The sequence below is a fragment of the Mus caroli genome, unplaced genomic scaffold, assembly GCF_978045245.1.
Source record: "Mus caroli unplaced genomic scaffold, Mus_caroli_1 scaffold_6, whole genome shotgun sequence".
Taxonomy (NCBI): Eukaryota; Metazoa; Chordata; class Mammalia; order Rodentia; family Muridae; genus Mus; species Mus caroli.
This window is the reverse complement of record NW_028227261.1, coordinates 101,801,310-101,819,343: the sequence shown is the minus strand read 5'-3', so window position 1 is coordinate 101,819,343 and position 18,034 is coordinate 101,801,310. Positions and strand designations below refer to the sequence as shown.

The 18,034-nt window shown below is 39.2% G+C and overlaps 1 protein-coding gene and 1 pseudogene across 1 annotated transcript; one reads left to right on the top strand and one right to left on the bottom strand.

Annotated features, from left to right (window-relative positions):
- The first annotated feature begins 6,496 nt into the window (after positions 1 to 6,496).
- Positions 6,497 to 8,588, top strand: LOC110293630 (T-complex protein 1 subunit gamma-like; annotated as a pseudogene).
- Positions 8,589 to 16,707: 8,119 nt separating this feature from the next.
- On the bottom strand, positions 16,708 to 17,667 carry Or13c8 (olfactory receptor family 13 subfamily C member 8). Its single transcript, XM_021161178.1, has one exon. It carries the CDS (start codon positions 17,665 to 17,667, stop codon positions 16,708 to 16,710), a length of 960 nt encoding a protein of 319 aa, XP_021016837.1.
- Positions 17,668 to 18,034: the final 367 nt, after the last annotated feature.

Sequence of the window (18,034 nt, the reverse complement as noted above, 5' to 3'; positions counted from 1 at the left end):
AAGATCTTCATAGAGATAGCATCAGTTTATATGGCAGTATTGATGGGTGAAATTCCACATAGTCTCACCCCTAAATAAAGAACTATAGGAAATCAATGGCTATTAATCAATGGCTATTGAAGGGAATCAATCCTTATCATGGAGGAGCCCACAGATAAATTTCTCAATACCATGTGTTCAGTCCTAAACACATATAGATATAAACCATACTAACTGGTGTGTGTGTGTGTGTGTGTGTGTGTGTGTGTGTGTGTGTAAATTAAAGAAGAAATTAAATATTTGAGAGTGAGAAGAGAGACAGAAGTTAAAGGGATACAGAAAATAATGAAAATGATGTAAATACAAAAGTCATAAATGAAATTCCCCCAAAATTGAAAACACTTGAAAATTAAATATTGCTTTATTGCCTTGCACCCACCTCTGTTCATGTCGAGGCCAGAGGTTAGCAATCGGTATCTGCTTTTGTTGCTATGACCTTACATGTGCAGGCAGAATTTCTCATTGAATCCCCACTTATTGATTTGGCCAGACTGACTATCCAGATACCTACAAGGGTCCATCCACCTGTCAGCTTCCCCAGCTCTTAGAGCTGGCATCCCAGATGTGCATCAACATGCCCATTTTTTTATGTGGGTACTTGGGATCCGAACTGAGGTCCTCATGCTTGCACAAAGAGCACTTAATTGACTGAGCCTGATACACTGCCTTCATCTCTTTTCCTTTAATTCTGTGCAGGTTTATAATGTGCCTTAACCACAGCCAGCACCATCACTCTCTCTTGTCAACCCTCGTCCTTCCTGTCAGTCACATGACTAATTGCACTCCTGCTTTCATTTTTTTATTTAAATTTAAGTATTCCTCTGTCAATGGGCACCTAGGCTGATTCAACAACTTGGTTATTATAAATAATAGTGTATTACAAATGAAGTACGGGCCTTTATTTTGCATGGTCATATATATTCCTTTGCCTGTATACCTGTGACAGGTATAGCTGGATTTACTTTCCATTTCCATACTGCTAAGGAAATTGAATGGCTCCTCTCTGCTGACCCAAAACCAACCTTTTCCAGCATCTCATCTCTCACTGTCTGACACTTATGGCTCCTTTTTCACTACACTTTTAACCAACTCTTGGTATGGAATTTTAAAATCTTTCTCTTAATTCATTATGAATGTTGACTAGGCTGAATGACTGACATTTGTTCTTCAAGAGTTTTGCAATTAAGCTTTTTTTTATATTTTGATCTTTGCCATTTTTAATTGTACACAATCTTTTTCATTCATACTGATTTCTTGACTTTTATTGAAGACCTATGGCACTGCTTGTCTGTTATATTTACGGTTTTGACTGAAAGTTTATGTTTCCTTTGTTTTGTATTTTTATTGAAAATATTTTTTGTTCTGTACATTATATTCCTCCCCCAATTCCTCCCAGATCCTCCCCACTTCACCACCTACCCATACCCTTTCTTTTTCTCTTTAAAAAAGACATCTTAATAATGATTATTATTGTTAATAATATAAATAATCATGTACATTAAGAACAGAAACAGAATAAGAGAAAACAGGGCATAAAAAAGAAACAAAGAAAAACCACAGGAACACACACAGATGCTGCTATACACACATTCATATGCACAGAAAGCCCATAAAAACAGAATTAGAAACCATAGTATATCAGTAAAATATCTGTAAGGTTTTAAAAAGGCTCAAACAAAGCATTATGAGATAGAAGGAAAAAGACCTCCAATAACACCAGTAAGTTCATTTTGTCTTGGCCATCAACTGCTGGGTACAGGGCTAGCACACAACTGTCCATTGAAGAAAACTAATTTCTCCTTTGCAAGCAGTTATCAGCTGGAGATAGCTTCTGGGTTAGGGATGGAGGCTTGTGTCTATTTTCCATCTCAGCCCTGTATCCCATCCAGCTTAGGCCTGTTGTGCATTCTACCAGTCTCTGTGAGTTCATACATACAGAAGTCCTTGCTCTGTCTCAAAGGCCTTGTTTCCTTGTTGTTGTCGTCTTCTAAGCCCACTGGCTTGTACAATCTTCCTGCCACCTCTTCCACAGAGTTTCCTGAGCCCTTGAGGGTCAAGATTTGATGGAGAGTTCCATTTTAGGACTGATTGTTCCTATGCCTCTCACTCTGTGTACATTGTCCAGTTGTGGATCTCTGTATTTGTTCCCAACAACTGCAGGAGGAAGCTTCTCTATGACTGAGCAAGGCATGTATCTATGAACACAGAAGAAGACTGTTATTAGGAGACATTTTATTGCTGCATTCTTTTAAATAAGCAGTAATACTTGTTTTTCCTTTAGGTCCCTGAGCTATCTAATCTCAGGTTCCTGGCCATCGAAGCATAATCAGAAATAGGTTCCAGCTCATGGAGAGGGCCTTAATTCCAATCGTAACACAGTTGTACAGCATTTGATTGCAAGCAACATTTCAAAGTGTGGTTTTCCTTCTAACTTTTTAAAATTGTTTTCCCCATTGAGTGAGATTTTAATGAATGCAACCATTATTTGATGACGTTTTAAATTTGTGTCTGTATGATGACTGTGTTCCTTTATGTCACAGCCATTGAGCAGATTGTTCTTTTAAATGATTTAACTCTTCTAAAATATTTTTAATGGTGCTTCCTCCATTATTCATCCATCAAATACTTACTAGACACCTGTTTATGTTGGGCACCTTGATCATCCTTGAGATGAACTTGAACATAATTGGTCAAAAATACTGTAGGCTCACAAATTTTAAAGATAAACTTGAAAAGCACCATGCTATAGCATAACACATCTACCTTTATCTCTAATTGCATTCTTTTTGTGCTCAATATTGTATCATAATCGGTTTTCTGCATACTATCAAATTCCAAGGGAGCACATGACTTATAGCAGATTGATAGGATCCCATCTATTTATGTTTCATTTTTATTTAATAGGTGATCTGTTTAAATAATGATTATTTCCTGATTTCTCATTTTTAATAACGTTATAATTATTATAACTTATTCTACAAAAAGAATGTTTCTATTTTATTTTTAATCAATTAAGTTATTTATTTACATTCCAAATGATGCCCCCTTGCAGGTCCTCCTCAAAGAGTTTTTAACCCCCTCTTCTCCCCTTTGCCACTGGGAGGATATACCCCCACCCACCCACCCACCCAACTCTACTTCACTCCCCTTCCCTGGAGTATCAATTCTTTACAGGATTAGGTGCATTCTCTCCCACTGAGACCAGACAAGGTAGTCATCTGGTACATATGAGCCAGAGACTGGAGACCACCCCATGTATGTTCTTTGGTTATGGCTCGGTCTCTGGGAGCTCCCAGGGATCCAGGTTAGTTGACACTGTTGGTCTTCCTATGGGGTTACCATCGCCTTTCCTTCTCTAACTCTTCAATAGAGATTGTCTGTAAGTATATGCATCTGTCTCAGTTAGCTACTGGTATAGCCTCTCAGAGGACAGCCATACTAGGATCCTATCTGCAATCACAACATGGCATCAGTAATAGTGTCAGGGTTTGGTGCCCACACATGAGAAGGATCCTGTCTTAGTCAGGGTTTCTATTCCTGCACAAACATCATGACCAAGAAGCAAGTTGGGGAGGAAAGGGTTTATTCAGCTTACACTTTCCACACTGCTGTTCATCACTAAAGGAAGTCAGGACTGGAACTCAAGCAGGTCAGGAAGCAGGAGCCGATGCAGAGACCATGAAGGGATGTTCTTTACTGGTTTGCTTCACCTGGCTTTCTCAGCTTGCTCTCTAATAGAACCAAGACCACCAGCCCAGAGATGGCACCACCCACAAGGGGACCTCCCCCCTTGATCACTAATTGAGAAAATGCCTTACAGCTGGATCTCATGGAGGCATTTCCCCAACTGAAGCTCCTTTCTCTGTGATAACTCCAGCCTGTGTCAAGTTGACACAAAACTGGCCAATACAGATCCTAAGTTGGAAAGGTCACTGGATGGTCCTTCCTTTGGTCTCTGCTCCATTCTTGTCACTGCATTTCACTTAGACAGGAATGATTCTGGGTCAAAAATTTTGAAGGAAGGTTGGTTACCCCATTTGTCCGCTGGGGGTCCTGTCTATCTACTGGAGGTGGTCTCTTCAGGTTCTATCTCCCCTCAGTTGGGCATTTTGGCTAATGTCTTCCCCCATTGAATCCTAAAAGCCTCTCATATCCCACGTCTGTGGGACTTTTTAGAGGTTCCCCTGACACCTCACCCCCTGCAGCTGCATATTTTCATTCCCCCCATACCTTATCCTGATCCCATTTTTCCCCTCCCTGTCCCCTCTCCCACCCAGGTTCTGCCCTCTCTCAATCTCCCATGTTCATTTCCTTCCCCATTCTAAGTATGGTTGAAGCATGCTTACTTGGGCCTTGCTTCTTGTTAAACTTCTTACTGTCTATAAGTTGTATCATGCGTATTCTGTACTCTGGGGCTAATAATTACTTATTAGTGAATACATACATTGCATGTCCTCTTGGGACTGGGTTACCTCCCTCAGGATGATATTTTCTAGTTCTATCCATTTGCCTGCAAAATTCATGATGTCCTCGTTTTTAATAGCTGAATAGTATTCCATTGTGTAAATGAACCACATTTTCTATATCCATTCTTCAGTTGAAGAACACTCAACTTTAGAAGTTATTTCCAGCTTCTGGCTGTTATGAATAAGGCTGCTATAAATATAGTGGAGCATGTGTCCTTGTGGTATGATGGGTATATGCCCAGGAGCAGAAGGGTCTAAACAGGCTGAGATATAAATTACGGAAAAAACACCCTTCACAATAACCACAAATAATATAAAATATCTCAGTGTAAATCTAACCAAGCAAGTGAAAGGTGAAAGGTCTGTATGACAAAAACTTCAAATCCCTGAAAAAAGAAATCCAAGAAAACCTCAGAAGATGAAAAGATCTCCCATGCTCATGGATCGGTAGGACTAATATAGTAAAAATGACCATCATACCAAAAGCAATCTACAGATTCAGTGCAATCCCCATCAAAATTACAACTCAATTCTTCACAGACATGGAAATAGTAGTTCTCAACTTCATATGGAAAAACAAAAAAAATCCAGGATAGTGAAAACAATTCTCAACCATAAAAGAACTTCTGGGGGAATCACCATCCCTGACCTCAAGCTATACTGCAGATCAATAGTGATAAAAAAAACGCATGGTATTGGTACAGAGACATATATATAGGTCAATGGAATAGAATTGAAGACCCAAAAAATGAACCTACACTCCTAGGGTCACTTGATTTTTGACAAAGAAGCCAAAACTGTACAATGGGAAAAAGTATCTTCAACATATGGTGCAGGTCTAACTGACAGCCTGCTTCTAGAATTGATCCATATTTATCACCTTGTACAAAGCTCAAGTCCAAGTGGATTAAGAACCCATTTTATTTCTTTAAAATATATTCTCATTTACTTAAGCTATAAATTATAAAAATCACAAAGATAATGAATCATTCTAGCAAAATATCCAAATTTGTCATGATAGGGTATTAGAGGCAGATATTTTCTTATAATGAGTCATCTCTGATTCATTTAAGATGACAGACATGTACCTGTACAATGACTAATGGTCACCATTCTTCTACTTTCCCAAACTACAGTTCTTTATGAGGTAAGATGAGTTATACTAGGATAATCACAACCATCATAATGCATTTTGTTTTCTATTGTGTTTACAGATATGTGTTTAACCTTCATACTTCTCTATAGGAATCAAAGTATCAATACATATTCGTCTCTCATGACAGCTTTTCAAGAATTTATAGGCTACTTCTGTTTCTTGCTTGTTCCAGCCTTCAGTTCTGTTCCATATATTGCTGGATAAAATATCTTAAGAGTGAAAGATGTAGAGAGAATATCTTATAAGCATCACCTGTCAATAAAAAAAAAAAAAACTAATGGCCAATTAGCTGAGGCAGGAAATAAGGGGTAGGACACTGTCAGGAAGACAGATGATTCTTGGAAATAACACAAAAATAAAAGGAGATGTAGGGAAAGATTCAAGAGAGAGGAGACAGACATAAGCCAGCAGGTAGATGAACTCAGGAAGATGCTGAGGGAGATGCTAAGAAAGTGCTAAGGAAGAAGCAGGCCATAACTAAAGAAGAGATAATGAACCAAGGGGTAAATATAGAATATACGTTAAATAAGTTAAGAGCTAGTCAGAGAATGAGCCAAAGTTTATGGTCTAGGTATGTAATAATAACTAATTAGTCTCAGAATCTTTATGCCAGGAGCCAAGGCTAGAAAAGTAAAAACTGGTTTGAAATTTTATGTACAGAGAGGTATTCAAGGGCCCCTACTTGTGCATTCTGCTTCTGACTACTGTCTTGGCTTGTACAGGAACAAAGTATCTCTGACACTTGAGAGACAGAAGTGCAAAGTGAATCAAAATTGGATGACACAGTCTGCTGATTCCCCCCAGCTCTGGATAGTCGACTCTGCGTCATGCCACCATGATGGGCCATCATCCAGTGCTCGTGCTCAGTCTGAATACAAAGTGTGAGTCTGGAAGAAAAGTTCAATCTGGAAATATCAATGCTGCAAAGACAATTGCAGACATCATCCGGACCTGCTTAGGACCTAAATCTATGATGAAGATGCTTTGAGACCCAATGGGAGGCATTGTGATGACCATTGATGGCAATGCCATTCTTTAAGAGATTCAAGTCCAGCATCCTGCAGCGAAGTACATGATTGAAATTAGCAGGACCCAGGATGAAGAGGTTGGAAAGGTGACCACATCAATAATTATTCTTGCAGGAGAAATGCTGTCTGTGGCTGAGCACTTCCTAGAGTAGCAGATGCACCCAACAGTGGTGATCAATGCTTACCGCATGGCACTCGATGATATGATCAGCACTCTGGAGAAAATCAGTAGCCCTGTTGATGTCAATAACCATGAGATGATGTTGAACATCATCAATAGCTCTATTACTACAAAAGTCATCAGTCGGTGGTCTTCTTTGGCATGCACCACTGCACTGGATGTTGTTAAGACTGTGCAGTTTGAGAAGAATAACAGAAAGAAAATTGACATCAAGAAATATACGAGGGTACACCAGCAAGATTTTGCTGAAAGAACCCTGATATAGCTGTCTCTTGTGAGGCTATGCCAGTGCCTGGCAAACACAGAAGTGAATGCTCACAGTCATCTATTGGATGGATCACAGGGCCCCCAATGGAGGAGCTAGAGAAAGTACTCAAGGAGCTAAAGGGGTCTGCAACCCTATAGGTGGAACAAACAATATGAACTAACCAGTACCCCCAGAGCTCATGTCTCTAGCTGCTTATGTATCAGAAGATGGCCTAGTCAGCCATCATTGGGAAGAGAGGCCCCGTGGTATTGCAAACTTTATATGCCTCAGTACAGGGGATTGCCAGGGCCAAGAAGTGGGAGTGGGTGGGTAGGGGAGTTGGGAGGAGGGTATGGGAGACTTTTGGGATAGCATTTGAAATAGAATTGAAAAAAGAAAATACATAATAAAAAAGGAAATATGCAAGGGTAGAAAAGATACCCAGGGGGTGGGGCATCATTGAAGACTCATGCGTCTTACGTGGATTATGATTAACAAGGATGTGACCCATCCACGAATGTGCCGCTATAATAAGAATCCTCAAATTGTGCTACTGGATTCTTCTCTGGAGTACAAGAAAGGAGAAAGCCAGACTGACATTGAGATTACATGAGAGAAGGATTTCACCTGAATCCTGCAAATGGAAGAAGAGTATATCCAGCAGTTGTGTGAGGATATTATCCAGCTGAAACCTGACGTAGTCAACACAGAAAAGGACATCTCAGATTTAGCTCAGCACTACCTCATGCGGGCCAAGGTCCCAGCCATTTGTAGAGTCTGGAAAACAGACAATAATCACATTGCTAGAGCCTGTGGGGCATGGATAGTCAGCTAACCCAAGGAACTGAGAGAAGATGATTTTTGTATAGAGGCAGGCTTACTGGAAATCAAGAAGATTGGAGATGAGTACTTTACCTTCATCACTGACTGCAAAGACCCAAAGGCCTGTACCAGTCTTCTTAGAGGAGCCAGCAAAGAGATACTCTCAGAAGTAGAACGCAACCTCCAGGATGTCATGCAAATGTGCCACAATGGTCTACTGGACCCTCAGCTGGTGCCTGGTAATGGAGCCTCTGAGATGGCTGTGGCCGATGCCTTGAGAGAAAAATCTAAGGCCTTGACTGGTATGGAACAATGGCCATATAGAGCTGTGGCCCAGGCATTAGAGGTCATCCCTCAGACCTTGATCCAGAATTGTGGGGCCAGTACTATTCGTCTGCTTACCTCCCTTCGGGCAGAGCACACACAGGAGAGTTGCAAGACCTGGGGTGTGAATGATGAGACTGGTACCTTGGCGGACATGAAAGAGCTGGGTATTTGGGAGACATTGGCTGTGAAGCTACAAACATACAAAACAGCAGTGGAGACTGAAGTTCTGCATCTGTGGATTGATGACATTTCCTCTGGCCACAAGAAGAAGGGTGATGATCAGAACCGGCAAACCAGTGCCCCAGATGCTGGCCAGGAGTGAGTGCTGAGCAAGGTGACTCCATGCACAGAACCACCACTGAGCAAGGTGACTCCATGCACAGAACCAGCAGTCTCCCCTTTCGTGAGACAGAGTTCCAGGAACACTGTGGACATCTTTTTTTGTGAGGGATCAGGTTGAGGGGCAGCCCCCAGGCTGTCCCATCTCGGTTTGCAAAAAGCACTGTCACCTGACACTTATCTCTTCTATTGTAAGCTTTCCATTTAGTTTGCTTCCAATGATTAAATCTAAATCATTTTTTTAAAAATGGATGTCACAGATTGGTCGAGCACTACCTCTATAGCTGCACAGAAGTCACTACACATTTCTCAGTCTCAGTCTCCATATTGGTTATTAAAAAGAGGAATGTAGACATTTCTATCAGATATTATATATTTGAGAATTAATAAAGAAAGATATTTGAAAACTTTGACATAATCATGGACAGAGACACTCAATGAAAATGTTCAATGCTTCTCTAGCTATATAGAAATTACAATATGCATCTCTTAAAAAGAGAATGGCTTTGGAGTTGCATGTGCATAAGTGAGCTTTCTAATGCCTTGACCTGTGGCTTAGCAGAGTCTAATAAGCTATTTGAGTCCTAAAATGAGCATTATAAATACTTTACAGGCCAACTATATAAAATTGTTTAAACATACTTTTCATGATTATTGACATTTGATAGCATCTCTATCTACATTGACATTTGATGGCATCTCCATGACAGTCTATATTATTATATTTGAACATGAGCTAGAGTGTTTGAGTGGTTTTGCCTCAAGTTGGTACCACACATAATCACTTTCAGTTGGTTTTTGTCAATGAAACAGGTGTGTTAAGTCATTCTGCTTCAATATGGAACCAAAAAAATCATAGAAAATGTATCAAAAATGAACCATTGCCACCAAAATATATAATGGATTCATGGACACATTAGGGAAATATAGATTATTTCCTTGTTTGAGGAAGTGTGCATTGAAGATGGGCTTTGAGATTTCACAAGCCTATACCAGGCCCAGGCTTCTTCTTCTCCCTCTGACTCTCCCTCCTCCTCCTCCCCTGCTTTCTCCCTGTCTCTGCCTGATGGTCAGGTCTGTCTTCTTCCCACCATGATAATAACTGGCTAACCCTCTGAAAGTGTAACGAGGTCTCCATATAAGTGTTTTCTTGTATAATAATTGCCTTAGACACGCTGTCCCTTTACATTAATAGAATGACTAAGACAGACTCTATCTCTCTATCTTGGGTTACCACTGGAGTCTTCTTTGCATACTACCCATAATTATCTTGGATTCACACAAACATTGAAAGAAAAAGAACTTCCCTCTCCAAAATTTGGGCAGATTTTATTCCAAGCAACTCTATTACTTTTTTTTTTTAAGTGTAACAATTATATGGACTGTATATTAACTTCCAGGAATTAAATTTAACTGTTTCCACAATTCGACATATCCTGGGGGGGTCATAAGTTAAATATTTTCATAGCTATGTAATTAGTGTATTTGAGTGCCACAGACTGAATAGAAAGTGGCAAAACCTTTAGTCCATGTGACTAAACAAAATGCAATATTGTATATTCCTTCTGCTACCAGTCAGTCACTCTGATTCTGTTTGTCTTGCGATACATTTCATTTACCCCATTGTTTGTGCTGTTTTGATTTGTTGTGCTTGGTTCTCAGGTTTCAGAATGTCTTACTGATGGAAATACATGGAGGGTGACTTGATTTTCAGACTACTGAATACATTTTGCGATCTTACCACATGGTGACCTCATATGACTCTTTCTTGTTTAGTTTTAACTATGGAGGGAATCAATCTCCGAGGAACCCCACTCCACAGATTCCCTCCAGAAAGCTTGTGGAGGGAAGAGAGATGTTAAAAAGTTACCCTTGCACTTTAACAAGCTTGACTTTGGACTGTTAACAGGCACATGGGATCCCACCCCTGTGCAACTTATTTGTACCTTGGTATCAGACAGAAGTAGGTCAGTAAACTTATAATGATGTCCTCTGAGATGTTCTGTGCTCGGGTATAAATATTGACTCTGTTCTGTACTCCTGTGGGAGGGGATTACCAAGCTATGAGATAACAAGCAGAAAAGAAATGGTGACTTCCCGTGCTGTCTGCCTCTTTGAAAGCACCTTGTTTTACATGGTCAAAGTCTTATAGAGCTTAAAACTGTTATAACTAGTTGCTAAAGCAAAAGGTCTTAATAGGTCTTCATCAGTGAACACAAATGAAGTGAAGTGATATTGTGGGGCCATGGATATTTGAACTTGGAGTTCATTTAGTAGTTTTCTATCCTTAACTAAACTGCATCCAGATATGTTTACAGAATGTATATAATTTGTAGATCAAAACATACATATATTTCAGTTTTTATTAAAATTAATTGCACCTCAGCAACTCATGTTTAATGGTTTCTTCTCTAAATTACCAAAACGTATTTGTCACCAAAGTGGTTGCTTCATTTCTGGTGTGCAGCATGAATGTCCATAGATAGTAAACATAAATTCCTATCTGGTCTTTTGAGGATTCCTTTTTAAATTTTTGTCATTTAGGTCTTTTGAATTTTTATACAACTCTATGTAAGACATTCGCTATACTTCTTGCCCTTTGTGCTCTGTTAATAATTCTTGTTCCCATTCAGCCCCTATTTTTTATGTCATATATACATGCATATATTATCTTATGCATCTGCACAAAATATGAAATTATAAATAAGAGAAAGCATAAATGTCTTTCTGAAATGGGCTTAATTTGCTGAAAGTCATTATGTACATCTGTTCATCCATCTTCCTCCAGACAACCTCTTTGCAGTTAATCAAAACAATTCAATTGTGTGTGTGCATATACACATATATAAAATATTTTCTTTATTCATCTGTTGTGAGATATCTAAGTTTTTTCTATAGTACAGCTATTGTGAATATACTGCATTAACCATTGGTGAGAAAAAATCTCCATGATATTTATAGAGTCCCACTGATAATTGACAACCATTGACTTCCCACTGATGCCTCTAATCTGCCCCACTGTAGGCATTACTAAATGTATCAGGTCAGAGCTCTCCTCTTTTATATGAAAATATTATTTATCATTGATATAAATATCTAAAATTTTCTTTCCTAGTATTAGGATACTCCCTTTTAGGTTTTTAGACTGGCTTCATTGTGTGATCTCTGTCTCTACACACCAAGCCTTAGCAAGCCTCCTTGCCTTTCCTGTTAATGAGTGTACTTGCTTCCCTGAAGACTGTGAGGAGGTTAGAAGTGGTGGCTTTGAGTTGCTCATACACTGAAAAGCCATGATGTGTGAAGAATTGTATTGAAGCATCCAATGGAGTGCCTAGAATTAGTATTTGGGTGTTGACTTGTTGCCTTCAACTTGGAAATCTATTATTGCCCTTGGCAATGAATGACCCTTAGTCTCTTGTTTATTGAATCAATCACCCTCCAGCATGAGAGAATATCTACATAACATGGACCATTAAAGTATTATGTTAAATACTCAAAATAGGTGATGAATATTAAGATTCAGAAAGAAAAATGTTTTCATGGGCTCTTAATGTGGATGTAAATAAGGCAAGTATGAAGGCAAGCATCTCATCTGCACTGTTTAAAACTGAACATCCATACTTAACAATGAAGGGGGTTTGCCTCTATTACTAAGTGAAAACCTCTTCAATCCACTCTTCTTCCTTAAAGACCCTAGTCCCAGCATTTTCTGGTTTGATAAAGCTCTTGATCTCAATGCTTACTGTCCACTTCCTTTAGGAAGTTCAAGTGTATGTATAACATTCTCAGGAAAAGGATGCTATAACAGGCTCATAAGCCGATGAAAAGGCTATCCATGACTTCTTTCATAATCAGCCTGTATTTGGTCACAGTCCTGAAACTTTACCTACTTGTTCAGTTAACAGCTTTGAAGAAAAACCATAGTAAAATGTAACGAAGATGCTGCAACTTGATATGCCAAAGCTGTTTGATATTCATGGGAGGCCCTCCCCTTTCTGAAGAGAAAGAGAAGTCTGAGCAGATGGGGTGTGGGAGGAAAGGACTGGGAGGAGAGGAAAGAGGTGAAACTGTAATCAAGATGTAAAGTAAATAAAGTAATTAATCTTTAAAAAAACCTAGCTAAGACACTTTCCTGACTTCCAATAACTATTGATCAGTAATCAAGATGAAAGGTATAAGGTATGAAAATTTGTATTTGGGAGACTGTCTAAATTTTATTCCTGTCACAATAAGTGCCAACTTGGGGGAACAATAAATGATTTGGTTTTTTTTTATTCTGGTTTGGTTTGGTTTGTTGTTGTTGTTGTTTTGTTTTGTTTTGTTTTGTTTTATTGGATTTGGTTCAGTGTTACCACTCCTCATAGTGGGGACACCAGAGCATGAATGTGAAACAGCTGCTCCCATCACATCAGAGTCAGGAACAGAGAGAGATGGCTGCATCCATGTTCATGCCCTTGCTTGCCTGCCCACAGCTCAGTTTCTTACCTTTTGCACAGCCCCTCCTAGGAAATGGTGTGACCAGTGTCAGCTGTCATGACTGCTACATTTTGCATCGTTACATGTGGCATGTGACAAGTAACATGTAATCTCTGACCAAACAACTTAGAGAGTTAGGTTAATGAAACTTTTTTAAGCTGTCAAGTTTTACTTTATGAAATAACAATAAGTCATTAATAAGAAAAGTCTTAAGACTTAGAGATCTGTGGATCTACTCAGGAACAGTCTGACAGATTAACTCTAGGATCTATTTTAAAATCAATTTCCTCCTTCTCCCTTCCCTCTCCCTTCCACTCTTCAGCATTTCCATGATTTCACATACTTTGGATTGTTTTCCTGAATCAACTACATAAGTGGACTTTGAATTTCCCAACTGATCTATCAGCCTTAGAGGAAGGCAACCTAACTACAGTATCCAAATGTGTGTTGACTTCTGCCAGTCTTAGAATCTTTGCCTTTATCATAACAATGAGGACACATAATTCTCAATATTGTGAAAATTTAATCAGAAATTGCATGACATGAATATACTAATTTAAATTCTCTGCTTTTTCCCTCTTCATCCTCCTTTTGTATTCTCCCTTCTCTCTTCTATTCTCTGAAATCAACTTTCTGCTAAGAACTTAAATATGAATATTCCCCAAAGACTATATGTGCATTTAGCAATTTTAATATACATCACTCAATATCAACAAATTATAGTTATGGTAAAATATTTTACAAATATTATGGCATATTTACCAATCAGAATAGGCACTAAATATGAACAATAAAAACAGCTGCAGCAGTGACTAAAATCACAGGCTCAGTTTAGTTCTTTCTTCCGATCTGTAAAAAGATCGTTATTTAGCTAGCTCTTAATTCCTATGGTCATATTAGATGTTTATAACAGATAGGCATTCTAACTGATATAAATTGAATTAAGCATTTTAATAACAGTACTGCTCTTTAGTTGTTTACAAATGTGTTTTAATTGTGCCAGATTATAAGAATACATTTTGTCTTCATTCATTTATTTATTTACTCATTTTGCAACCCAAGTGCAGCCCCCTTCCTCTTCTCCTTCCAGTTCCATCCTCCAACCCCTCTTCTAGTCCCCCTCCCCTTCTCCTCAGAGAAAGGGAGCCCCAACCCACACCCTACCCCAGTACCAACCCATCCTAACACATCAAGTCATTTAAGGACTATGTGCACCATCTCCCACTGAGGCCAGAAGACACTGACCAGTTAGGGGAACAGGATCCACAGGCAAGCAACAGATTCAGGGACAGGCCCCCTCCAGTTGTTGGGTAACCACATGAAGACCAAACTGTACATCTCCTACATATGTGGGACAATAGGTCCAGTCTATGTATGTATTCTCTAGTTGGTGGTTCAGTCTCTGTGAGCCCCCATGGTTCCAGGTTAGTTGGCTCTGTAGGTCTTCTTGTGGTGTCCTTGACCCTTCCAGCTCCCTCAATCCTTCTTCCTGGATTTTCTGTCAGACTCCCTGAGCTCTGCCTAATATTTAACTGTGAGTCTCAGCATCTGTTTCCATTAGCTTTGGATGAAGCCTCTCAGATGACAGTTGTGCTAGGCTCCTGTCTGCAAGCATAGCAGAGTATCATTAATAGTGTCAGGGGTTGGCTCTCTCCCATAGAGTGGGTCTCAAATTGGGACAGTCATTGGTTGACCATTTCCTCAATCTCTGCTCCATATTTATTCCCACATGTCTTATAGGCTGGGCAAATTTTGGTCAAAAGTTTTGTGGTGGGTTGGTGTTCTCCCCCTCCGTTCACTGCAAATCCTACATGGCTATATTATCTTTAAAGTGCATATAGGAGAAAGAATAATCAATTTTCTTTGGAATTGCTGGTCATGCATAAAATTTGACATACAATTTTAAAAAACAATCTACATGTGTTTTAGAAAAATATATGTTCTGTCAGAGTACAATTTATTTTTGCTCAAATATTTTATACTTGAGAAGAATGTAAAGTTTATTGTATTACTTCCTTCTTAACTGTTGAAAGTCCTTTTTGAGGAGACCTAACACTCAGAACTGTACATCATCTTCTTTAATTAACCTTCTAGCACAACACAACTATCCCTTTGTTAGAAATAATTTTATTTGGTCATAAATCCATCTTAGTTATTAATATAGAAATATGAGTGTTTGAATAATTTCCCTAGGATGAATATCTGTCTTTTAATTTCAACCTTTTGTTCTTATACATAGATCTATCTCCTTAAAACATACAAGCTGAAGTAAAGTAATGTGCCCTTTTCTAAAGTCTTTTTCCAAATAATATACTTTTTAAAAACTGTACTATTACTTTCAAAATTGACTTGCCCTGCTTACCTTGATTGTGGTCATAGTGCATATGGACTCTCTGTAAAATGGTTTACTTCAGTATATTTTTATACAGTTTTTGTTTGGACCTTAAATGATTAAAAATACAGATTATTTCTCCTAAAGAACCTTAGAATTTATGATTGGTATAAATGAGGAAGTGATACTAATCTGAAATCTCATGAGCTGGTGGTAGCCTGGATGTGTCTATTGAGCTAGAAGATACACTCCAACTGAAAGCAGTCACTTGACCCATCTCGTGGGAAATCACTCTATTGACATGTCATGTGAGTCATCCCCTGTTTTCCTGACAATTGTTATATTCAAGCCTGTGCTTCCAGGATGTAAATAGCATGTGTTTGATGTTCAGTTGTGCAAAGTATGTGCTGTCAAACCAAACAACAGTTCTGCAAACCCACTTTGTTCCGTTAGGATGTTCAGGTTTAATGCAAGAAGAATTCTGGGATCAGCTCTCCAAATGAGCATCAGGCTCAAGCTCCACTGCCAAGCTGATGCTGGCATTTCCCACCAGGATAGCCTTATTACTATGGCATCCCTGCTGTTCTTCCAGCTTTGCTGCACCTTGTAACTTCTCCTTTTAATGTAAACAAATGGCCATGCCTTAGCTACTAAATAATATTGTATGACAAAGTACCAATGCATACAGTATATTTCATTTAAAATAGTTCATCTTATCAATTTCCTCCTTTAATAAATTTTTCTGCCTCAACTATGACAGAAATATATTTCTAAAATCATACATCAGATGATCCATGCATTTATTTAAAAATATTTAGCATTTATTATGGTCTAGACTCTGTTACAAGTTGGGTTATTGTAAAATACACAGATAAGACTCTGGGAATTCACACATGTGTTGAATGAAAATAATAAATAGGTGAGCAAATAAAATAAAATAAATGGGTTACATCATGTACAATTAATATTCACTTCACCTACTCATCAACAGTGTACCTACTACAGATTATAAAGTGCTTTTGAGAATCCATTTTGCCTATTAGTTTCTGAATGTCTAAGTGTTTATTTTCCTTCCTAGCAATTATTAAAATATTTTAATCATTCTTGCATTTCTGTGATAGTGTGTTCTACAAATGTCCATATGTCTAATTCATGCATTTAGAATAAAAACTTAACTAACAAAAGCAACCAAAATATTTTTAATGGTTGTGAGTTTTCATGTGGCATTTTGATCTTTAAGAGCTTTGCGTCTATAACAACTTCAAGTAGACAGTCCTGTAGTGTAAATTATCACTTACATCTTACGCAACGTTTTCCTCCCCAGCATGTTCTGAACAGCAGCCTTCACATCCTTATTCCTCAGACTGTAGATGAGAGGATTGAGCATGGGGGTCATCACCCCATAGAAGAGGGAGATGAGGGCCTCCATCACGCTTTGATGGCCTGCCCCAGCGGTGTCTTTAGACTTGGGCTTTGCATACATGGAGAAGATGGTTCCGTAGAAGATAATTACCACTGTCAGGTGGGCAGAGCAGGTGGAGAAGGCCTTCCGTTTTCCTTCAGCAGAAGGAATCCTCAAAATAGTGGCAATGATGAACAGGTAAGAGACAGCAATAACTAACAACGGAACCGCTAGAAAAAGCAGATTTGACCCTGTTAGGCTGATCACGTTGATTGAAATATCCGCACAAGCCAGTTCCAGAATGCCCAGAATTTCACAGACGAAGTGGTGAATGACATTATTAGTGCAGAATGGTAATTGCACTGCAAGAGAGGTCTGCACCACTGAGTCAACAAGCCCAGCAACCCAGCATCCAGCTGCCATAGGCACATAGGTATCCTTGCTCATGATGACAGGATACCTCAGTGGGTAACAGATGGCCATAAAGCGGTCAAGTGCCATCGTGCCTAGAAGTACACATTCTGTGGCACCCATGGCAAAGGAGAAGAACATTTGAATCATACACTCAGAGAAGGAAACTCTCTTCCTTACTGTCAGGAAGCTACTAAGAATTAGGGGGACGGAAGAGCTTGTGTAGCAGATGTCCAGGAAGGAAAGATTACAGAGGAAAAAATACATGGGAGTGTGCAGGCGGATGTCATAGATGACTACTGCGATAAGAACTCCATTTCCAAGCAGGATCATCAGATACATGCCCAAAACTAGCACAAATAAAACTGTCTGGAGCTTTGGGTGATCAGAAAGCCCCACCAAGAGAAATTCTGTCAACATGGAATCATTGGTCCTCTCCATATGAGGATGCCCGCCTTCCAGCAGAACTCTGGGGATAATAGAAATGCAAAACTTATATTATATAATGCAAAGTTGACAAGATGCATGTCACAAAATAACCACTTTTTTGTTGCTCTTGGCAGTGGGACAATGGACTGTATGAGGAGACTTGGTAAGGCTGAGTGGGTATGAGACCCCGGCACCGAGGTACCCCTCTGAGATAGTAGGTATCTCCCTGTTCCCTACTAGATTCCTGGTCTGGAATATATGTCACACATCTCACATAGGAAATGTGAGCAGACAGCCACAGCCATGGCATCCAGAGCAGGCCCTTTCCCCCCCACACACACACCTAGGCAAAAAGAGTCCAACAAGAAAGGACAACAGA